Source organism: Oncorhynchus keta, chromosome 30 (assembly GCF_023373465.1).
Source record: "Oncorhynchus keta strain PuntledgeMale-10-30-2019 chromosome 30, Oket_V2, whole genome shotgun sequence".
NCBI classification, from domain to species: Eukaryota; Metazoa; Chordata; class Actinopteri; order Salmoniformes; family Salmonidae; genus Oncorhynchus; species Oncorhynchus keta.
In genome coordinates, this window is record NC_068450.1 from 25,855,927 (window position 1) to 25,880,759 (window position 24,833).

The 24,833-nt window shown below is 45.9% G+C and overlaps 1 protein-coding gene across 8 annotated transcripts in view; it reads left to right on the forward strand.

Annotated features, from left to right (window-relative positions):
• LOC118363328 (mitogen-activated protein kinase kinase kinase kinase 4) overlaps positions 1-24,833 on the forward strand; it is a 124,345-nt gene that overhangs the window by 40,936 nt on the left and 58,576 nt on the right. For 5 of the 8 annotated variants that reach the window (XR_004821382.2, XM_052488065.1, XM_052488066.1 and 2 more), the window contains exons 10-16: positions 3,980-4,152; positions 6,736-6,808; positions 7,585-7,792; positions 8,332-8,463; positions 10,592-10,657; positions 14,068-14,268; positions 18,292-18,450. Coding sequence is in view for 7 of the 8 variants with exons in the window: in XM_052488065.1 (XP_052344025.1) it covers positions 3,980-4,152; positions 6,736-6,808; positions 7,585-7,792; positions 8,332-8,463; positions 10,592-10,657; positions 14,068-14,268; positions 18,292-18,450 (1,012 nt within the window). In the remaining variant the exon portion in view is untranslated. Of the gene's footprint in view, positions 1-3,979; positions 4,153-6,735; positions 6,809-7,584; positions 7,793-8,331; positions 8,464-10,591; positions 10,658-14,067; positions 14,269-16,047; positions 16,195-17,541; positions 17,730-18,291; positions 18,451-24,833 lie in introns of those variants that run through there. The other 3 variants (XM_052488071.1, XM_052488070.1, XM_052488069.1) reach the window with 3 other exon arrangements.

A 24,833-nucleotide genomic window follows, 5' to 3' on the forward strand; every position in this document is an offset into this window, starting at 1 on the left:
ACTCTGCCTCCCTTCCTTAGAGACACGACTCTCCCTCCCTTAGAGACACCACTCTGCCTCCGTCCCTTAGAGACACCACTCTGCCTCCGTCCCTTAGAGACACCACTCTCCCTCCCTTAGAGACACCACTCTGCCTCCCTCCCTTAGAGACAACACTCTGCCTCCCTCCCTTAGAGACACCACTCTGCCTCTCTCCCTTAGAGACAACACTCTGCCTCCCTCCCTTAGAGACACCACTCTGCCTCCCTCCCTTAGAGACAAAACTCTGCCTCCCTTCCTTAGAGACACTACTCTCCCTCCCTTAGAGACACCACTCTGCCTCCTCCCTTAGAGACACCACTCTGCCTCCCTCCCTTAGAGACACCACTCTCCCTCCCTTAGAGACACCACTCTGCCTCCCTCCCTTAGAGACAACACTCTGCCTCCCTCCCTTAGAGACACCACTCTGCCTCTCTCCCTTAGAGACACCACTCTGCCTCCCTCCCTTAGAGACAACACTCTGCCTCCCTCCCTTAGAGACAACACTCTGCCTCCCTCCCAAAAGATACCACTCTGCCTCCATCCCTTAGAGACACTACTCTCCCTCCCTTAGAGACACCACTCTGCCTCCCTTAGAGACACAACTCTGCTCCCTCCCTCAGAGACACCACTCTGCCTCCGTCCCTTAGAGACACTACTCTCCCTCCCTTAGAAACACCACTCTGCCTCCCTCCCTTAGAAACAACACTCTCCCTCCCTTAGAGACAAAACTCTGCCTCCCTTCCTTAGAGACACTACTCTCCCTCCCTTAGAGACAACACTCTTCCTCCCTCCCTTAGAGACACCACTCTGCCTCCCTCCCTTAGAGACAACACTCTGCCTCCCTCCCTTAGAGACACCACTCTGCCTCCCTCACTGAGAGACACCACTCGGCCTCCCTCCTTCAGAGACACCACTCTGCCTCCCTCCCTTAGAGACACCACTCTGCCTCCCTCCCTTAGAGACACCACTCTGCCTCTGTCCCTTAGCGACACCACTCTGCCTCCCTTAGAGACACCACTCTGCCACCCTCCCTTAAAGACACCACTCTGCCTCCCTCCCTTAGAGACAACACTCTGCCTCACTCCCTTAGAGACACTACTCTCCCTCCCTTAGAGACACCACGCTGCCTCCCTTAGAGACACCACTCTGCCACCCTCCCTTAAAGACACCACTCTGCCTCCCTCCCTTAGAGACAACACTCTGCCTCACTCCCTTAGAGACACCACGCTGCCTTCCTTAGAGACACAACTCTGCTCCCTCCCTCAGAGACACCACTCTGCCTCTCTCCCTGAGAGACACCACTCTGCCACCCTCCCTTAAAGACACCACTCTGCCTCCCTCCCTTAGAGACACCACTCTGCCTCTGTCCCTTAGCGACACCACTCTGCCTCCCTTAGAGACAACACTCTGCCTCACTCCCTTAGAGACACTACTCTCCCTCCCTTAGAGACACCACTCTGCCTCCCTTAGAGACACAACTCTGCTCCCTCCCTCAGAGACACCACTCTGCCTCCCTCCCTTAGAGACACCACTCTGCCTCCCTCCCTTAGAGACACCACGCTGCCTCTCTCCCTGAGAAACACCACTCTGCCACCCTCCCTTAAAGACACCACTCTGCCTCCCTCCCTTAGAGACAACACTCTGCCTCACTCCCTTAGAGACACTACTCTCCCTCCCTTAGAGACACCACTCTGCCTTCCTTAGAGACACAACTCTGCTCCCTCCCTCAGAGACACCACTCTGCCTCTCTCCCTGAGAGACACCACTCTGCCTCCCTTAGAGGCACCACTCTGTCTCCCTCCCTCAGAGACACCACTCTGTCTGCCTCCCTTAGAGACACCACTCTGCCTCCCTCCCTTAGAGACACCACTCTGCCTCCCTCCCTTAGAGACAACACTCTGCCTCACTCCCTTAGAGACACTACTCTCCCTCCCTTAGAGACACCACTCTGCCTTCCTTAGAGACACAACTCTGCTCCCTCCCTCAGAGACACCACTCTGCCTCTCTCCCTGAGAGACACCACTCTGCCTCCCTTAGAGGCACCACTCTGTCTCCCTCCCTCAGAGACACCACTCTGTCTGCCTCCCTTAGAGACACCACTCTGCCTCCCTCCCTTAGAGACACCACTCTACCTCTCTCCCTTAGACACACCACTCTGCCTCTCTCCCTTAGAGACACCTCTCTGCCTCCCTCCCTTAGAGACACCACTCTGACTCCATCCCTTAGTGATACCACTCTGCCTCCCTCCCTTAGAGACACCACTCTGCCTCCATCCCTTAGTGATACCACTCTGCCTCCCTTGGAGACTCCACTCTGCCTCCCTCCCTTAGAGACACCACTCTGCCTCCCTTGGAGACACCACTCTGCTCCCTCCCTCAGAGACACCACTCTGCCTCTCTCCCTGAGAGACACCACTCTGTCTCTCTCCCTCAGAGATACCACTCTTTCTCCCTCATTCAGAGACACCACTCTGTCTCGCTCCCTTAGTGACACCACTCTACCTCCTTTAGTGACACCACAATACCTCCCTCCCTTAGAGACACCACTCTGCCTCTCTACCTTAGAGACACCAATCTGCTTCCTTAGAGACACCACTCTGCCTCTCTCCCTTAGAGACACCACTCTGCCTCTCTCCCTTAGAGACACCACTCTGCCTCCCTCCCTTAGAGACACCACTCTGCCTCCGTCCCTTAGAGACACCACTCTGCCTCCCTCCCTTAGAGACACCACTCTGCCTCCCTCCCTTAGAGACAACACTCTGCCTCCGTCCCTTAGAGACACCACTCTGCCTCTCTCCCTTAGAGACACCACTCTTCCACCCTCTCTTAGAGACACTACTCTCCCTCCCTTAGAGACACCACTCTGCCTCCCTCCCTTAGAGACACCACTCTGCTCCCTCCCTCAAAGACACCACTCTGTCTCTCTCCCTGAGAGACACCACTCTGTCTCTCTCCCTCAGAGATACCGCTCTTTCTCCCTCATTCAGAGACACCACTCTGTCTCGCTCCCTTAGTGACACCACTCTACCTCTTTTAGTGACACCACAATACCTCCCTCCCTTAGAGACACCACTCTGTCTCACTTCCTTAGAGACACTAATCTGCTTCCTTAGAGACACCACAATGCCTACCTCCCTTAGAGACACCACTCTGCCTCTCTCCCTTAGAGATACCGCTCTTCCTCCCTCTCTCAGAGACAGCACGATGCCTCCCACCCTTAGAGACACCACAATGCCTCACTCCCTTAGAGACACCACTCTGTCTCGCTCCCTTAGCGACACCACTCTGCCTCCCTTAGCGACACCACGATGCCTCTCTCCCTCAGAGACACCACTCTGCCTCCCTTAGCGTCACCACAATGCCTCTCTCCCTTAGAGACACCACTCTCACACCCCACAGAGCATCAACAACACAGCAGGAATGTTTTCCTCAGAGTGTCCAAAACGCATCCAACCTCCCTGCGCCTTCCTTCACCTTTTACCCTTGCTTAGCTAGCTCCAATAACATTACTGCCAACAAAACTGCTGCAATACAATGTCCCTTCCTTACCCCGTATGTCACTTTTTGTTGTATACTGTACCATTACTTTAGGCTGAGGACATATGGTTGATTTTCACGTTCCTGTTTAGAATTTTAGCATCATAGTGTGAGAAGACAGACCCCGACAGTAACAGTTTGACTGCATGCAGGAGTCTAAAATTAGTCTTTTTAGATACAATGGGAAGGGAATATGCATTTCATAATGCATGAAGCATTGTGTTTGTTTATTCAATATTCATTGAATAAAGTTGGGTTCATGCGTGGCAGACTTTGGGAATACATTGAGGCTGTCTGAAATGACACCCCATTCCCTTTAGCCCATGAGCATCTGGCCAACAGTAGTGCACTACATACTACAGGGGTTTAGGTTGCCATCTTGGACACTGCCGGAGCATTTTGTGGCCCTGTGTCCTCTCCAGGTCCAAGAAGTTAATGACCTTTGTGGAGAGCTGTCTGGTGAAGAACTACCTCCATCGTCCCGCTACAGAAACCCTCCTAAGGCACTCGTTCATCAAAGACCTGCCCAACGAACGGCACGTCCGCATCATGCTCAAAGACCACCTGGACAGAACCAGGAAAAAGAGAGATAAAGGTGAGGCCATGTTGTCATTACAGGATAGCAGAGATCACCTAGTGTCACTCAACAGTTGCTGAGACTGGCATGCAAGCTCTAGTGCTGTATGATACTTTGCACTGCCAACAATCATGGGGCGCCTTTTTGGCCTTGTTATTCTTAGTCACACTGACAGCAACAGTTAAAGTGGCAGAAAAAAGGCATTTTTATCCTCAATCTTTTCCTAGTGTTTAATTTCTCAAAGCCTAGTGAGAGGCTACTGTATTACTGTCATCAGCTTGACAGGTTCTATTATCCACTGGTAATGTGGTGGCTATTGGGTTTAGAGGCAGAAGCAGGGCTGCTTCTTGTCAGCCTCTCACAGTGAGACTGCACACTCGTGTCCTGTGAGAGGAATGCGCCTCAGAGGAGGCAGTGTTTAATCGTCTCCCAGACTGCACCACACCATCAGCGGCCTCCCTCCCTCCCTCCGTCTTCCTCCTCACGCCACATAATGACATCGTCTCCCTGAGCCCACAGAAACTCTAGGCTTCGACCTCAAAAGCAAAATGGCGGTTTCCTAGGCCTTGTGCCGTTCGTTCTTTGGTTGGCGTTCTGCTTAACTGTTCAGACAGACAGTGAAATGACCTTTTAGAGCAGAGCCAAACCTTTAGTGAGAGCGAATGAGACGCTGATAGCGGCAGCTCCAAACACAGCAGAAACACTCAGTCGTTACCCTGTTTTCATAACCTACTAGAGTTTGACTGAGAATTAGAAACAGATGCCCGTTTTCTTTGGCCAGCCCACTCTTTCCTCTCCTTCCTCTCTCTCTCTCATTCTCTATATCTCTCGGTTCCCGTCTCTCCCTTCCTCTCTTTTTCTCTCTCTCTCTTTCTCCCTCTCCCTCTCTCTCTCTTTCTCTCTCTCTCTGTCATAATCTCTCTCTTTCTTATTCTTTCTCAGTGTAATTCACAAACACTTGTGAGGGTTCAGAAGGAAGAATGAGCGTAATTTAACATGCTGAACTATTTACTCATTTTGACAAGCGTTTTGGAATTGAAGAAAAGGAAGTGAGACTGTTCATGACTAGTTTTAGTTCCATGTGGGTAAACTGCAGGAGACACCTGGAGAGGAGACATTGGGTTGTTTTACTGTAATTGATGTTTTCCCTGCTTAGATGGTGAGAGAGGAGGAACTAGCTGACTGTGGGAAAGTTACAGTATGTGTGAGCCTGTTGTACTGTACAGAATAACCACCTCGTTGTTTATCCTAGTGTATACTGTGCTTTCGGAAAGTATTCAGACCCATTTTTTCACAATGATGGCCTACCCCGGCCAAACCCGGACAACGCTGGGCCAATTGTGTGCCGCGCTATGTGACTCCCAATCATGGCTGGATTTGATACAGCCTGGATTCTGTATTGACGCCTCTTGCACTGAGATGCAGTGCCTTAGACCGCTGTGCCACTCTTCTTGGGTATGACGCTACAAGCTTGGCACACCTGTATTTGGGGAGATTCTCCCATTTTTCTCTGCAGATCCTCTCAAGCTCTGTCAAGTTGAATGGGGAGCTTTGCTGCACAGCTATTTTCAGGTGTCTCCAGAGGTGTTCGATCTGGGCTCTGGCTGAACCACTCAAGGACATTCAGAGACTTGTCCCGAAGGCACTGCTGTGTTGTCTTGGCTGAGTGATTAGGGTCGTTGTCCTGTTGGAAGGTGAACCTTCGCCCCAGTCTGAGGTCCTGAGCACGCTGGATCAGGTTTTGATCAAGGATCTCTCTGTACATTTCTCCGTTAATCTTTGCCTCGATCCTGACAAGTCTCCCAGTCCCTGCCGCTGAAAAACATTCCCACAGCATGATGCTGCCACCACCATGCTTCACCGTAGGGATGGTGCCAGGTTTCCTCCAGATGTGACGATTGGCATTCAGGCCAGAGAGTTCAATCTTGGTTTCATCAGACCAGAGAATATTTTTTCTCATGGTCTGAGAGTCTTTAGGTGTCTTTTTGGCAAACTGCTAGTGGCTACTGTGTTATTGTGGACCTTCAATGCTGCAGACATTTTTTGGTACCCTTCCTCAGATCTGTGCCTCAACACAATCCTGTCTCGGAGCTATACGGACAATTCCTTCGACCTCATAGCTTGGTTTTTGCTCTGACATGCACTGTCAACTGTGGGACCTTATATAGACAGGTGTGTGCCTTTCCAAATAATGTCCAATCAATTTAATTTACCACAGGTGGACTCCAATCAAGTTGTAGAAACATCTCAAGGATGATCAATGGAAACAGGATGCACCTGTGCTCAATTTCGAGTCTCCTAGCAAAGGGTCTGATTAACTTATGTAAATAAGTCTTTTTTGGGGGTTTGAATAAATTTCCTACATTTCTAAAAACCTGTTTTCAGTTTGTCATTGTAGGGTATTGTGTGTAGAATGCTGAGGATTTTTATTAATTTACTACATTTTAAAACAAGGCTGTAAAGTAACAAAATGTGGGAAAAGTCAAAGGGTCTGAATACTTTCTGTAGGCACTGTATAGTCATGTGCATAATGTACTGTATCATTGAGATTGCATGCATCCCTCATGTCTAAAATATACTCTGGTCACATGTTGTCCACAGAGAGCCCAGAGTATGAATACAGCGGCAGTGAGGATGAGGAGGAGGAGATTAACGAAGAGGAAGGTGAACCCAGGTATGATGACACAGCGTTAACACTGTAAAGAAGGTCAAACACTAGCTCTGGTGTCACGCCTGGTTCCATCGAACAGCCAGATGACCCCCTCTGTGAAGCTAGAGTCCAAGCTCTACTGGGTCCATCGAATAGCCAGCTGACCCCCGCTGTGAAGCTAGAGCAAGCTCTAATGGGTCCATCAAACCGCCAGCTGACCCCCTTTGTGAAGCTAGAGTCCAAGCTCTACTGGGTCCATCAAACAGTCAGCTGACCCCCTTTGTGAAGCTAGAGTCCAAGCTCTACTGGGTCCATTGAACAGCCAGCTGCCCCCTCTGTGAAGTCCAAGCTCTACCGTTTATGTAATGCAGGCCTGAGAACTGTCATAGAGGATATTCGTCTGAGAGTGCACAATGTGTGAACGCATGGGCTTGTCAATGAAGACACCATATTCTCTGCTTCTTTTCGCTTAGCTGGACAGGGCGCCATATGGCAGTGACTATAAAAATATATAATTTCTGCTGTGGACAGTACAGTATGTGTCCCTGTGTATCCCAGTCTGAGTGTGTGTGTGTGTGTGTGTGTGTGTGTGTGTGTGTGTGTGTGTGTGTGTGTGTGTGTGTGTGTGTGTGTGTGTGTGTGTGTGTGTGTGTGTGTGTGTGTGTGTGTGTGTGTGTGTGTGTGTGTGTGTGTGTGTGACTATACTCCTGGCCATAAATCCATGTGCCTCCTCACTCCTCCTGCCCATCACTCACTCTGTGCCCTGCTCTTCGGCTACCCTCTCTGTCCTATCACTCTAGCTCCATAGTGAACCTGCCGGGGGAGTCCACTCTGAGAAGAGAGTTCCTGCGTCTTCAGCAGGAGAACAAGAACTGGTCAGAAGCCCAGCGACAGCAGCAGGTCCTGCAGCAGCAGCTCCGGGACCAGGAGAGTTACAAACAGCAGCTGCTGGCCGAGAGGCAGAAGAGGATCCACCAGCAGAAGGAGCAGCGCAGGAGGCTGGAGGACGTGAGATACACTCTTTAGTTGAAACACTCCTCTCAGCAGCCGTCTTCAACAGAGCAGCAGAACCAAATGCCTGCTGCCCAGCCAGCAAATGAGCTTGGCTGGCTAGAGATTTGGCGGGCTTTCTCTCTATTTCTCTCTATCTTCCTCTCTCTCTCTCCTGTTGTTTGTTTGGCTCAAATGGGAAGGACTGTTTAGTGTTGAACAAACCAAAGAGTTGTCTTATAGAACAATATAGAGTATTTTATTGTTGTTTCCAAATACGGAGGGATTTCGTTCAGGAGTGATGCTCCTGTGTGGTTTGCGTTGCACAAAAGACAAATAACATATGTCGTATTAGGTCTGAATGCACAGAAACTGTATGTTGTGTAGTGTTTGCTGTTGATGTATAGTGCCGTACAGATGGCTAGAAAGTTATGTAATTTGCCGTGTTGGACTGTGATGTCCCACTGACTATTTACAGAGAAAACATTCTGTTGTGTTGAATGAAGTTGAGGTAATACCATGTTCAGTGGTCTTTTGGTGTTGTTGTTGTGTTACAGCAACAGAGGAAGCAGCTGCAGGATTCTGGGTTCCAATGGCCAGAACTACAGGAGATGCTATGGAGGGAGGAGACTGAAGCTAATGACAGAGGTCTATTGGATGAAAGGAACAAGAGAAGTGACAAGAGACGGGTAGCTGTTCAATTTTACTCCCCTCAAAAGCACAATGCTCTAAGTAGTAGACCCCCTACCTGCTTAATTCTTATCTGCTCACATTGCTCCACGTGATAGGCAGAAGCCCAACAAATATGTACTGATTAGATGGTCTTTTGTGCCCAATACCTGAGGAGGATTCTGAATATTTTGATTATTGTATAATAACACTGTATTAGTTTTTTCCCTGTAAGTAGTCTGCTACAAGCTGTAAGGTCCTGGAATTCAGACGGCATCGTCTTGCGCCAATATTATCTAGATTCTACAGTCTCGCTAGACATTTTAGGTCCATACATAATCTGTGTCTGAAGGCTGAACATTTTAACATGGTTGTGTCTCATAACACATTACATAACACTGTTCAGTGGGACAGGACCCACTTTGTTTAGTCGGTTACCTGCTCTGAAAGACTCCTTGTGACAAGGTCAATGCATTTTTAATCCAGGTGCAAGTTAACATTTTATACATGTTACATGGCCCCCCCAATGGTGGAACAAACTCCCTCACGACGCCAGGACAGCGGAGTCAATCACCACCTTCCGGAGACACCTGAAACCCCACCTCTTTAAGGAATACCTAGGATAGGATAAAGTAATCCTTCTCACCCCCCTTAAAATATTTAGATGCACTATTGTAAAGTGGCTGTTCCACTGGATGTCATACGGTGAATGCACCAATTTGTAAGTCGCTCTGGATAAGAGCGTCTGCTAAATGACTTAAATGTAATGTAATGTAATGTAATGTTCCTCTACAAAAACTGCTTATATGCATTTGGTATGAAAGGTGTTGACATAGCACTTCCACCTGTCTCAGTTTTCAGCCTATTGGTGACTAAATCTACCAAGCTAGCATTTAAATCCACTGATGGTTGGAAACTCTATGGAAGATCACAGAAAGAAATTGCCTGTGGGACCATCCTGAAAGAAAATAATTAAATGACTCCCCTTTTTTCTGCTGTATGAACATTTCCCATGATTTGAAGTTGGAGCTAGGGTGAGCGCCATGGCGAGAAGTCAGTGACAATTACAGCATGATATAGCCAAGGTAAAGGGAACTGTCATGTCATTCTGAGGACTTGAATTAGTCTGTTTAATTCAAACACTCGGTTAATTAATCTCTCACAGTTCACTGGCTCTGAATGAGCCACACCTGCCTGACTGCAGAACAGAACAGTAGATGATATGGCAATAGGTGTGGGTTTATTGCAGGCATCATTGAGGTGTTCAGAGTGATCATTGAGGTGTTCAGAGTGATCATTGAGGTGTTCAGGGGGATCATTGAGGTGTTCAGGGGGATCATTGAGGTGTTCAGGGGGATCATTGAGGTGTTCAGGGGGATCATTGAGGTGTTCAGGGGGATCATTGAGGTGTTCAGGGGGATCATTGAGGTGTTCAGAGGGATCATTGAGGTGTGAGGTGTTTTGGAGTCTGTTCACCGCACCATGAGCTGAGCAATAGCCCCTGAATCATGATCCATGTGTCTCAAATGGTACCCTTTCCCCTGTATTCCCTATTCCCCAAGGGTCTCTGGTCAAAAGTAGTGCATTATATAGGAAATAGGGTACCATTTGGGACTTAGACTATGTGTGTAAGTTGACGGGCTCCATGCATGTGTTTCTCTCTGCAGAAGGCAGTTCTAATGAGTTTAGGCAGTATCCTGGAAAGTGGCCCGGCTACTAATTTATTCCAGATGGTCAGTAGGGCTGATTGCCTGGCTGTGCTGCTCTCTCTCCTCCTGTCTGCCTGTCTGTGCTGTAGCTTACATGGGCTTCTGCCTCCTCATCCTCATGAATCCTCACATGCATCTGGAGATGCAGTGTATACCGTTTAACATGATCTGGAGAAGGTTTTTAACCCATTATGTGTTAACCCAGGGGGGAAGAACTCCTTGCACACTTTTGATTCTGTCACGCACTCTATCAGGGCCTTTGAGAGTCATGTGGACTGATTTTCATGGTTAAATATTTAAAAGAGGAGGGTTAAGAGCCTTCTGCAAGCCAGCTAGACACTGAATATTTTAGTTTTTTTACCAGTATTCAGTCTTTGGATTTCCTAAGTCAGAAACCTCAACGTTATCAAATCTTTTTTTCTCTCTCGTTGAATGTTAGGTGGAGGATCGTGGCAGACAGCGGGTTGATATCGGAGGAAGGCCTGCAGGTCCTGTAGCTGAACAGGTAATAATTGCTTTCTGTTTTTTCTCACTCAACCTACATGGAACAGAATGCATCAAACCCTACCAGGAAATTACTTCAGTTTGTATCAAAGACATGGGTGGTTATTGAATTTAAATGTTTTGGCTTGGATGTTGTGCCTTAGTCTAAGGGAAATATTATTACTGGTTCCGCATAAAACAGAATGTATTCAATGAGGGAGTGGAGAAAATCGAATGGTGAAATATTCTATGTTTAGACTATCCTGGCTGATTTCAAGTTCAAGACCTTGTCGCTATCTCAGAGTATATTATGGCTCCTGTTCCACAGCTCACAGTTAAATAATTCCTCTCATGAAATCCCACACTTAGCATTGGGAGCTAAAGGCCACATTCTCTAAAGATCTCTAAGGATGATAGATGCTAGGCTAACTGAAAACACAGTCAACCCTGCGTACTCAAGGGCAACATAAAAGACTATGCACTGTAATGTACTGTAGAAGAGAACACATAAGAAAGGCTCTGTTTGACTTTTAATCTGTAAGGAGCCTTGTGCTGAAAGGTGTCATTTGCTTTAAAGGGCAAAGTTGCATCTAAAGGAATTCACAGGAGGTACCCTGTTTTTGGGACGTCGGATAAACTGTTTGTTATATGGATGGAAGTGTAACTCCCTACCGTGATGCAAAGAAAAATATGTTTGAAAATCAATGAAAGGGAATGTTTAGGCTCACAACGCAACGCAGGGAGAATAAAACAATGCATTCAAGTTTGTTTGTCCCTTGAGTAAGGATTCCAGTCTCCTTGTTGGCTTGAGAAGGCCACTGCTGTGCCTAACAGCCAGAAACCTAATAGATTATTTATGTATATCCTCATCGTGATCATTAGTCTTGATCCTTATGATAGAATTCCATGGTTTGTGTTTAGCCTTTAAATAGCGTGTGGTGCTTGGAGAAAAATGCTCTCATCATGTTTGTCAACATGGGTTAAAGAGAGTTTAAATGCCTAATTACATAAAGGGGCTTTTTGTTTCTCATTTAATCTGATTAAGCAACTAAAATGAAAAATGATGTTGAACTCATCATGAATCATAGATGAAAAACATCCAAGTTTATATGGGATTACAGATGTTGAATTGATTTAACTCAACTTCGCTTTCTCTCTCTTTAGTCTTCATGTCAGTGTGACCTGCTTGTAACCACTTCCAACGAGGAATATACACTGTTAAAAAAATAAAGGTTTGAAGTTGGAACCAAATAAGGTTCTTCAGAGCGATGCCATGGGGGAACCATTTTAGGTTATCTGAAGAACCTTAAATGGGATGGTTCTTTGAGGAACCATAAAAAAATCCATGTAGAAACCAAAAACAGAAATGTTTTGGCACTCCAAGAACCAGAATTGGATAGCCCTGCTGTATGTAGGGTGTTGAGCGTTCTTTGCATACTTCCCAGGGTACCTGTCGAGTTCATTTTAGAGTTACCAGTACTACCCATGACTGTGTTTCCTAGTGACATGGTTGTAGCATTCATTCATTTTTAGTCCTGTGGCCTTCACAAAGTCAGATTTTTAGTGAATATGTTATCATTAAAATTTTAAAAAATTAAGACAATGTAATACATATTTCATGAGGCCTTATTTTGAGAATGTTATCCTTATACAGTAACAGGTGCAACACTAGAAATGTTACACTGCAAAATCAACACTAGTCAACACTGGTCAAGTTGCTGTGTGCTATAAAAGGCACACATCAGCAGGTTTCCATACATTTCAATAACCTTTTAGAATTCGGAAGAAGCGTAGATGCCACGTCAAGAACCCCCCACTGAGCTCAAAGGTTCTTAACTTGGCAAGAGTTTTCCAAGGAACCTTAAGAGCTGAGAAGGGAAATGTCTGCTGTGTGTGTGTGTGTGTGTGTGTGTGTGTGTGTGTGTGTGTGTGTGTGTGTGTGTGTGTGTGTGTGTGTGTGTGTGTGTGTGTGTGTGTGTGTGTGTGTGTGTGTGTGTGTGTGTGTGTGTATGTGTGTGTATGTGTGTGTGTGTGTGTGTGTGCTTCTAGCGGGTGTGTGTGTGCCTTAAATGTGAGCTGATCATATTGCCTGGGAGTGCCCCTCCTGAAATAATACCTCCTCCAGTTCTGAAATCTGGAGAGACTTAAGCCTCTCTACAGTATTCTTGTCAATGAGATCCTTCAGGGTCTGCTAGCTGCAGTAGAGAATCCTGCAGGGCCAGCGTCTGCAAGCTACAGTAGAGGATCCTGCAGGGTCAGGGTCTGCTAGCTACAGTAGGGGATCCTGCAGGGTCAGGGCCTGCTAGCTACAGTAGAGGATCCTGCAGGGTCAGGGTCTGCTAGCTACAGTAGAGAATCCTGCAGGGCCAGCATCTGCTAGCTACAGTAGAGGATCCTGCAGGATCAGGGTCTGCTAGCTGCAGTAGAGGGACCGCAGGGCCAGGGTCTGCTAGCTACAGTAGGGGATCCTGCAGGGTCAGGGCCTGCTAGCTACAGTAGAGGATCTTGCAGGGCCAGCGTCTGCTAGCTACAGTAGAGGATCCTGCAGGGTCAGGGTCTGCTAGCTGCAGTAGAGGATCTTGCAGGGCCAGCGTCTGCTAGCTACAGTAGAGGATCCTGCAGGGCCAGCGTCTGCTAGCTGCAGTAGAGGGACCGCAGGACCAGGGTCTGCTAGCTACAGTAGAGGATCCTGCAGAGCCAGCGTCTGCTAGCTACAGTAGAGAATCCTGCAGGGCCAGGGCCTGCTAGATACAGTAGAGGATCCTGCAGGGTCAGGGCCTGCTCGCTACAGTAGAGGATCCTGCAGGGTCAGGGTCTGCTAGCTACAGAAGAGGATCCTGCAGGGTCAGGGCTTGCTAGCTACAGTAGAGGATCCTGCAGGGTCAGGGCCTGCTAGCTACAGTAGAGTCTCCTGCAGGGCCAGGGTCTGATAGATACAGTAGAGTTTCCTGAAGGGTCTGCTAGTTACAGTAGAGTCTCCCAAAGGGTCTGCTAGCTAGAGTAGATGCTCCTGCAGGGCCAGGGTCTGCTAGATACAGTAGAGTTTCCTGCAAGGCCAGGGTCTGCTAGATACAGTAGAGGATCCTGCAGGGCCAGGGCCTGCTAGCTACAGTAGAGGATCCTGCAGGGCCAGGGTCTGCTAGCTACAGTAGAGTCTCCTGCAGGGCCAGGGTCTGCTAGCTACAGTAGAGGATCCTGCAGGGCCAGGGCCTGCTAGATACAGTAGAGTTTCCTGCAGGGCCAGGGTCTGCTAGCTACAGAGAGTCTCCCGATGGGTCTGCTAGCTATAGTAGATGCTCCATTGAAAGCAGCCGTTTCCAGGCTGTAGCGTTGGCCACATGGCTGTTATATATCTGTTTGGGGGCAGTACTGCAGGACCGGGATGAGGCTTCAGAACGTCAGTGTCCTGTGTTTGTCTCTGTCGTTGTCTAGAGGAGGACCGAGCCTCCACCTCCACAGCCTCATCCTCAGCAGCAGCCCCAGCAGCAGCAGGGTAAAAAGTTCCACCGCACGCTGCCCAAAGACCAGACGCAGCTGCTTTCACTTCAGCACGACCACAGGCACAAAAAGAGGGAGCCCCACAAGGCTGCTAGCGCCACGCATAACTGCCCCGCAAATAGCCAGCTCAAAGTGGTAAAGTCCCCTGACCCTCTCCTTTGTCCCACTCCCCCTGTCTCCCTCAGCCGCCCCTCCCCGCTACCTCTCTCTGTCCCACTGCACTGTCTCTCTATCTGTCCCACCACCCTTTCTATCTCTCTGTCTGTCCCACTGCCCTCGTCTGTTTCTTTGTCCCACTGCCCCTGTCTGTCTCTCTGCCTGTCCCACGGCCCCTGTCTGTCTCTTTGTCGGTCTCTTTGTTTGTCTCATTGCCTCTGTCTGTTTCTCTGTCTGTCCCACTGCCCTGTCTGTCTCTCTGTCTGTCCCACTGCCCTGCCTGTCTCTCTGTCTGTCCTACTGCCCTGTCTGTCTCTGTCTGTCCCACTGCCATGTCTGTTCCCTGTCTGCCCACCTTCATGTCTGTCTCTCTGTCTGTCCCACTACCCCGGTCTATCTCTATGTCTGTCCCACTGCACCTGTCTGTCTCTGTCTGTTCCACTGCCCTCATCTGTCTCTTTGTCTGTCCCACTTCCCTGTCTGTCTCTCTGACTGTCCCACGGCCCTGTCTGTCTCTTTGTCTGTATCTTTGTTTGTCTAACTGCCTCTGTCTGTCTCTCTGTCTGACCCACTGCCATGTCTGTCTCTGTCTGTCCTACCTTCCTGTTTGTCTCTCTGTCTGACCCACTGCCCCTGTCTGTGTCTATTTCTGTCCCACTGCCCCTGTCTGTCTCCCTGTCTGTCCTACTGCCCCTGTATGTCTCTGTCTGTCCCACTTCCCTGTCTGACCCACTGCCCCTGTCTGTGTCTATTTCTGTCCCACTGCCCCTGTTTATCTCTATTTCTGTCCCACTGCCTCTGTCTGTCTGTCTGTCTGTCTGTCTGTCTGTCTGTCTGTCTGTCTGTCTGTCTGTCTGTCTGTCTGTCTGTCTGTCTCCCACTTTCCTGTCTGTTCCTCTGTCCAACTTTTCTGTCTGTCTCTCTGTCTGTTCCACTGCCCCTGTCTGTCTCTCTGTCTGTCTCACTGCCCTGTCTGTCTCTCTGTCTGTCCCACTGCCCTGTCTGTCTCTCTGTCTGTCCCACTGCCATGTCTGTGTCTATGTCTGTCCCACTGCCCTGTCTGTCTCTCTGTCTGGACCCACTTCCCTGTCTATCTCTCTGTCTGTCTCACTGCCCTCTGTTTCTATGTCTGTCCCACTGCCCTGTCTGTCTCTCTGTCTGGACCCACTTCCCTGTCTGTCTCTCTGTCTGTCTCACTGCCCTCTGTTTCTATGTCTGTCCCACTGCCGTGTCTGTCTCTCTGTCTGTTGACTGTCCCAGTCTGTCTCTCTGTCTGTCCCACTGCCATGTCTGTGTCTATGTCTGTCCCACTGCCATGTATGTGTCTATGTCTGTCCCACTGCCCTGTCTGTCCCACTATCCTGTCTGTCTCTCTGTCTATCTCACTGCCCTGTCTGTCTCTCTGTCTGTCCCACTGCCCTGTCTGTCTTTCTGTCTGTCCCACTGCCATGTCTGTGTCTATGTCTGTCCCACTGCCCTGTCTGTCTTTCTGTCTGTCCCACTGCCATGTCTGTGTCTATGTCTGTCCCACTGCCCTGTCTGTCTTTCTGTCTGTCCCACTGCCATGTCTGTGTCTATGTCTGTCCCACTGCCCTGTCTGTCTCTCTGTCTGTCCAGCGTTGTGTTTGTTTTAGTGGTCATTCATGTCTGTGTCTCCGTTTTGGGTTATTAGTGATATTTGATACTCCAGTATGCTGTAATACTGTCTGACTCCAGTGTTCAGGTGTCAGGTTCTGACTGCTCTTCCATGTTGCTCAGATGGAGATGGACAGGGTGAAGGTTTCTGACTGCTCCTCCATGTTGCTCAGATGGAGATGGACAGGGTGAAGGTTTCTGACTGCTCCTCCATGTTGCTCAGATGGAGATGGACAGGGTGAAGGTTTCTGACTGCTCCTCCATGTTGCTCAGATGGAGATGGACAGGGTGAAGGTTTCTGACTGCTCTTCCATGTTGCTCAGATGGAGATGGACAGGGTGAAGGTTTCTGACTGCTCTTCCATGTTGCTCAGATGGAGATGGACAGGGTGAAGGTTTCTGACTGATCTTCCATGTTGCTCAGATGGAGATGGACAGGGTGAAGGTTTCTGACTGCTCTTCCATGTTGCTCAGATGGAGATGGACAGGGTGAAGGTTTCTGACTGCTCTTCCATGTTGCTCAGATGGAGATGGACAGGGTGAAGGTTTCTGACTGCTCTTCCATGTTGCTCAGATGGAGATGGACAGGGTGAAGATTTCTGACTGCTCTTCCATGTTGCTCAGATGGAGATGGACAGGGTGAAGGTTTCTGACTGCTCTTCCATGTTGCTCAGATGGAGATGGACAGGGTGAAGGTTTCTGACTGCTCTATCATGTTTCTCAGATAGAGATGGACAGGGTGAAGTTTCTGACTGCTCTTCCATGTTGCTCAGATGGAGATGGACAGGGTGAAGGTTTCTGACTGCTCTTCCATGTTGCTCAGATGGAGATGGACAGGGTGAAGGTTTCTGACTGCTCTTCCATGTTGCTCAGATGGAGATGGACAGGGTGGTGAAGGTTTCTGACTGCTCTTGCTCAGATGGAGATGGACAGGGTGAAGGTTTCTGACAGCCCTTGCATGTTGCTCAGATGGAGATGGACAGGGTGGTGAAGGTTTCTGACTGCTCTTGCTCAGATGGAGATGGACAGGGTGAAGGTTTCTGACTGGTCTTCCGTGTTGCTCAGATGGAGATGGACAGGGTGAAGGTTTCTGACTGCTCTTCCGTGTTGCTCAGATGGAGATGGACAGGGTGAAGGTTTCTGACTGCTCTTCCGTGTCGCTCAGATGGAGATGGACAGAGTGAAGGTTTCTGACTGCTCTTCCATGTTGCTCAGATGGAGATGGACATGGTGAAGGTTTCTGACTGTTCTTCCATGTTGCTCAGATGGAGATGGACAGGGTGAAGGTTTCTGACTGCTCTATCATGTTTCTCAGATGGAGATGGACTGGGTGGTGAAGGTTTGTGACTGCTCTTCCATGTTGCTCAGATGGAGATGGACAGGGTGAAGGTTTCTAACTGCTCTTCCATGTTCCTAAGATGGAGATGGACAGGGTGAAGGTTTCTGACAGCTCTTCCATGTTGCTCAGATGGAGATGGATAGGGTGAAGGTTTCTGACTGATCTTCCATGTTGCTCAGATGGAGATGGACAGGGTGAAGGTTTCTGACATTTCTTCCATGTTGCTTAGATGGAGATGGACAGGGTGAAGGTTTCAGACTGCTCCTCCATGTTGCTCAGATGGAGATGGACAGGGTGAAGGTTTTTGACTGCTCTTCCATGTTGCTCAGATGGAAATGGACAGGGTGAATGTTTCTGACTGCTCTTCCATGTTGCTCAGATGGAGATGGACAGAGTGAAGGTTTCTGACTGCTCTTCCATGTTGCTCAGATGGAAATGGACAGGGTGAATGTTTCTGACTGCTCTTCCATGTTGCTCAGATGGAGATGGACAGGGTGAAGGTTTCTGACTGCTCTTCCATGTTGCTCAGATGGAGATGGACATGGTGAAGGTTTCTGACTGCTCTTCCATGTTGCTCAGATGGAGATGGACAGGGTGAAGGTTTCTGACTGATCTTCCATGTTGCTCAGATGGAGATGGACAGGGTGAAGGTTTCTGACAGCTCTTCCATGTTGCTTAGATGGAGATGGACAGGGTGAAGGTTTCAGACTGCTCTTCCATGTTGCTCAGATGGAGATGGACAGGGTGAAGGTTTTTGACTGCTCTTCCATGTTGCTCAGATGGAAATGGACAGGGTGAATGTTTCTGACTGCTCTTCCATGTTGCTCAGATGGAGATGGACAGAGTGAAGGTTTCTGACAGCTCTTCCATGTTGCTCAGATGGAAATGGACAGGGTGAATGTTTCTGACTGCTCTTCCATGTTGCTCAGATGGAGATGGACAGAGTGAAGGTTTCTGACAGCTCTTCCATGTTGCTCAGATGGAAATGGACAGGGTGAAGGTTTCTGACTGCTCTTCCATGTTGCTCAGATGGAGATGGACAGGGTGAAGGTTTCTGACAGCTGTCAGGCCAACCTGAACAGAGTGCTGACTGGGATGCCCCTCCCCCTACGTGTCCATACCAGACTGAGCTCTGGGAGCAGCTCCAGCCCCTGTACCCCTGCCACGCAGAGGGCTGCCATACAACAGGTAACGTAGCCCCGCCCCCCTGCCGAATCCAGCGTACCTTAACTCCACCAATCAATAAAATCAATCAATATCTTTTTTTGCACCCGTTTGGAAAATCATTATGTAGCTACAGTAGGCATATACAAAATGTACTTACAGTGTACATTACATTGATTTAGGGCTTCCACAACCATATATACTTAACATTAACACAGTAACAAACATATTCAAAGTAAAGGGTTAGCACACAATTCTGAGAATAGCCATTGCCTCTCTTTATCAGTCACTGTGAATTTAAGATGACAAATTTATGTAAATGTCATTCTGTTTCTGTTTATTATGAAGTTACAAGACCTCTTGCAAGACCCTATTGAAAAATCAAATGTGTGTCATGGCTTTCAAAATATATTTTGATCATTGCAACATATTTTGTACTCTCCTACAGTTTGTGTCAGCTGTTCTGTTGGGAAGGTACAGATGTAGGATCTTAATTTCACCTATATTGTCACAGCTAAAATAATCCTGCAGTAATAGGATTTGAACGTTCAGTTCAGCTGGCAAAAAGTATGCTACATGAAAAGTGCAATACTGTTAAAAGTTGCGGCATGCAGAAATCACTCCACATTTTCCTGGTTGCTAAAACTATAATAGTTTGGCAAATTTGAGTTTATGTGTCAAAATAAGCTAGTATAGTACAGAGAATCATTGTACCATCTAAACCGCTGTGAAATATACACATGGCCAAAGGTATGTGGACACCCCTTCAAATTAGTGGATTTGGCTATTTCAGCCACACCCGTTGCTGACTGGTGTATTTAATTGAGCACATAGCCATGCGATCTCCATAGACAAACATAGACAGTAGTAGAATGGCCCGTACTGAAGAGCTCAGTGACATTGTAATACATTGTAATAATCCACCTTTCCAACAAGTCAGTGTGTCAAATTTCTGCCCTGCTAGAGCTGCCCCGGTCAACTGTAAATGCGGTTATTTTGAAGTGGAAATGTCTGGGAGCAACAATGGCTCAGCCGTGAAGTGGGAGGCCACACAATCACACAGAACGGGACCTCTGAGTACTGAAGCACATAGCGCATAAAAATCATCTGTCCTCGGTTGCAAAACTCACTACAGAGTTTCCAAACTGCCCCTGGAAGCAACATCAGCACAAGAACTGTTCGTTGGGAGCTTCATGAAATGGGTTTCCATGGCCGAGCAGCCACACACAAGCCTAAGATCACCATGCACAATGCCAAGCGTTGGCTGAAGTGGTGTAAAGCTCGCCGCCATTAGATTCTGGAGCAGTGGAAACGCATTCTCTGGAGTCATTTTTTAAAACTTTGAAGTGAAGAATCTCAATTATGGTTTTGATATTATTATTTGTTTTGGTTCTGTACAGTTGTAAAGTGTCTGGCCCCCTCACTCCAAAACGGAACCGTCTCTCCCTGGTACGGCATAGAACAGAACCATTAGCTCATGTTAACTGGAATGCTCTTTAGGTTTTATCACCCCAAAGACATCGTAAATCTCCTCTGTCCGTGTTATCTCATAGAGGCCCATCCTCAGTGGAACATCAGTGGAGCACACACACAATACTCTATTCTGTCAAATGTAACAACTATTATAATGTAATACAAGCATTATAACATAATCTTACAAGCATTATAACATCATGCAATTTTCTACGACATCTCCCCCATTTTGAGAATATTCTCAACTTAAGAGAAAATTACAAGATTTAAGAGAACATTCATTTACATAGAAAATACATATATTCTACATAAGCCAAAAATCACAAAACAATAACTCATTGCATTGGGTTCCTGCACATGACCAGCTTCATTCCAAGAAACTCAGCACTGTCTCTTATTTCAATCCCCAACACATTTTCTTAGCACTCTTGCAATTTGTCTGGGAAGGTTATGATACACAGTCACCTGCACGAACCCACGAAGATTAAACTAAAAATACATACAGTTTATGAGATTCAAAGCTATATTTTCCATAGACAGTGAAAAGCACATGTTTCATGCATAATGCAGGGCGTGCAACAATGGCATTTAATAAAATCATCTTTAGTTATCTATCACACTCCAATAGATCGGCATAGTATGTAGGAAATGACTATTTCCATTCCAGAAACTAAATTAGCATATCCTGTTGTACAAATCCAGGTAATGACTCATAGTTAAAATAAAATGTATCCCCTTGGTGCCTAATGAACATGACCCAAGATAAGCATCATGATTGTACTATTTAATATGCAATGCCTATAGTTCAAATAGATTAGGATCAATTTCACTCCAAATCCATTCACCATGGCATGCTTATAATAGCATCTTTAGCAATAACATCTTTAGTTCATAATAACAATCAAAACAATTCTTTAGTTTTAAAAATCATTCATTTTCCAAATAAATCGCAATTAGAACCCAGTTAATTATCCAACCAAAATGTAGAATGACATCGCTCAGTGATTAAAATTGGTCTTATCACTCAAAGTAAAAAAATCTATTTAACACACATCGACATTGGCAGAATGTACATTTATATTAACATCTAGTATAATTATCCCATAATTCTACTATTAACTTTTTTATCACGATTATAATACAGATCAGTATCTCAATGCATTCTTAATCTAAATTACTATAATTTTACGTGGTGTAGACCTCTACAATCAACCTGATACCACAAAAGTGTAAAACAATTTTGGGCACAGTTGACCCCCTCTCTCAGGCACTGATTCTTCTTCGTTCTTCTTTAGATAGTTTTACAGTTCAAAGTGGATGGCCCAAGATAATGTCCCAATTTCAATGTCTCACCTTTACCACCCATTATGTCTTGTCCATTCGTCAACCAGTATACCAGCAACATAAGAGAAGTTTAGAACAGGTTTAGAACAGATTTCTCTCCATGCTCACTCCACGTGGACTCCTCTCACACTCCTGGGAGAAACATGAAAGAAAAGCTGTTGATAGCTTAGATCGGATACTGTACACCGAGTTCTGCCTCCCCTCCCTTCTCTTGGTAGAAGTGGTTCAAACAGGGCCTTATTCAACACTTTTGTCACTCTTCTTCAGCCAGTTAGAGGGGGTTTTGAGGTACACACACAGTTCGGTCCAATTATCTCTTCCATGCATTAAGATACTGTCTGATGTCACTTTTCATGATAACCTCAAAAGAACAGATCAGAACAACAGTTTAGTTCAGTTCATTAACTACATGATAAATGATTACTTTTACCAATTATTCTTAATACAAATGTCTTAACATATTTCAATGAGAATAACAACATATTCTATTGAAACTATTCTTTCAAATGGGCTTATACTCCCCATCACACTGTCAACATTGTAGAGCCAAAGGATCAGGAAGTTAGACCTATAACCCATCGGGAATAGAACAGAACAAACAACACAACAATACACTCCTTCACATCAATCAAGGTGTGTAAACTTCAATCCAAAACCTCAAAGAACTGAATCCTCCCTCATTTTAACACATATCTCTCCATGAGAATAATGTATAAAACAACACTACTACTGGTACAAAATATTATTTTTTTCAATCAAATAACCTCATCAAATTAAAAGCACTATTCTGAAAAACTCCACAGAGAAAAATGATTTTACCCATATGGTCATAGGAAAATAGACTTAAAGCAGCCTACCTTTAGTTAAAGGCAATGCCCTCTCCTTCTTCACATTGGTCCAAATTACAAATATGGCTAAGAACTATAAACTCCATCATATTTATCAATTACACAAATTACCTTGAAATCAGTATTACAAATTACGTTAAATTCATTATCCAAATGGCTTTCCAATAAGGGTGATCAAGCCACAACGGTCATAGGTCATCATGGGGCGGCAGGGTAGCCTAGTGGTTAGAGCGTTGGACTTGGAACCGGAAGGTTGCAAGTTCAAACCCCCGAGCTGACAAGGTACAAATCTGGCCGTCATTGAAAATAAGAATTTGTTCTTAAGTGACTTAAAATACAAACCCTTCAAAGAAGGGTTTCTAACTATATTAGACACATTTTTTTGAAATAGTCAAACATTTCCTACATGTTGTATCCCAGGTTCCCAGAACATTCCTTTATCAAAAGAATTCACGTGTTCAATTAAAACTCAGAAAAATTCCATGTGCGTGCCCCTTTAAGATACATTGGCACTAAAACAAATGGAAAACTCACTAAACCCAAATAAAATTGCAAAACAAATCCAACATAGTATTTTAAAAACACCAACAAATAGTCATAACAAATGTGTTGTGTGTGGGTGTATTTGCAAACCTTAAGGTAAAAAAAATAAAATAATCTTCCAGGCCCTTTTCAATTTGGTAGTTTACGGCCTCAATCTCACTCACTCTCCCCAATATTGTAATCTCAGGAAACATTTCAAAAAGAGACAATGACACCCCCATTTTCCCAGAAAAAAAACACAAAACACTTTGTTAGCATTCATTATTCTACACCAATTCAGAAACCCAAAAGTGAACTATAGACAAAACCTAATAATGATGATAATTCCACTGTACCTCAAATCATTAATCATACATTTTAACCTACATCAATGTATATGTATGCTTAATTGAACATACGCTACCCTTAGATACAATTATCCTGATATCATTACTATCTAAATGTAATGATTTTTTCCTCTGTCGCAAATGTAGTACATTTCTCAGCGTAAGGAATCAGTGATATTTAATCCCAGGCATTTAATAAAATGTTGTTTGGGAAATGTTGTTTTCCGATGGCTCCTTTAACATACATACATTAAGTTACTTCCCTCCGTCCCGGAAGAAAGAATCCTGCTCAAACACATCAGATAATACAATGTTTAATTAAGTCAAATCAACACCTAAAATAAGCAATAGACAGTAAACAATAAACAAACCCATAACCCCTTTCCAGCAATCTAATCATTTCAACCTGTTGATATGTTTAGTAAAAACTATCCTGACTTTTAACAAATCTAAAATCTTTCAAAAGTTGGTGCAGTCTCATCAGCGTAAAAATCAAAACTAACTTTTTTCCACTCATATCTACAATGTTTGCATTCCCCAAAGGTCAATACTGTTCAGCTCGTACATTAATGATCTTCCTTCTGTCTGTACAGGGTCTGAAGTTCCAATGTATGCAGATGATACAGTGATAAATGCATGCAAATAACAAACAACAAGCTACACAAGAACTCACTACTGTAATGGTTCAGATGACAAAGTTGCTCAGAGACTCATGTTTGCATCTCAATAAAAAAATCAGTCTGCATGTTCCTCACAAAGAGAACAACTGATGCCCCTGAGACAGATGTCTATCAGGGGAAAAGCTCCAGGTGGTATCTGATTTTAAGTACCACGGCATCATACTTGATTCCAACCTCTCTTAAAAAGCAAATGAAAAAAGGTAACTCAAATAACCAAATTCAACCTAGCTGATTTCCAAATTGTTTTGACCACAGAGGTAACAAAACTATACTTCAAATATATGATACTCCCCCACTTAACATACTAGTTTGGCCCAAGCTTGCTGTTCAACATTAAAACCCATTCAGTCTGTCTGCAAACAGGCTCTCAAAGTACTTGATAGGAAACCCAATAGCTATAGAAAGCATAAGCTCCTGAGTTTGAAAAAAATCTTATGCAATACACTGACGCCTATCTTGGATTCAAAATTCTAAATGTCCAGGCTCCCCTCCACTCAGTACTTTTGCTAAGCAGAAAACCCAAACCTTATGGGAGCAGATCCACAAGATCCGCCATGAGAGATGACTGTATAGTTCCCTTAAGGAAAAGCACCTTTAGTCGATCTGCTTTCAGTGTGAGAGCTTCCCATGTCTGGAACACCCTGCCATTAGACACACACAACTGTGATTAATATGCACTGTCCCTGTAAAAATACAAATGAACTCAAACTGCAATCCACTTTAATGACCTGAAATTGTTCCACGTAATGGATACAAATTACACTGTTAGAATACATGAACTTCCTGCTCAAATTCACTGGTGTTACCTAAACAATCAAACCAATAATCAATAATCATCCAAATCAAATCAAATGTATTTATATAGCCCTTCTTACATCAGCTGATATATCAAAGTGCTGTACAGAAACCCAGCCTAAAACCCCAAACAGCAAGCAATGCAGGTGTAGAAGCATGGTGGCTAGAAAAAACTCCCTAGAAAGGCCAAAACATAGGAAGAAACCTAGAGAGGAATCAGGCTATGAGGGGTGGCCAGTCCTCTTCTGGCTGTGCCTGGTGGAGATTATAACAGAACATGGCCAAGATGTTAAAATGTTCAAAAATTACCAGCATGGTCAAATAATAATAATCACAGTAGTTGTCAAGGGTGCAGCAAGTCAGCACCTCAGGAGTAAATGTCAGTTGGCTTTTCATAG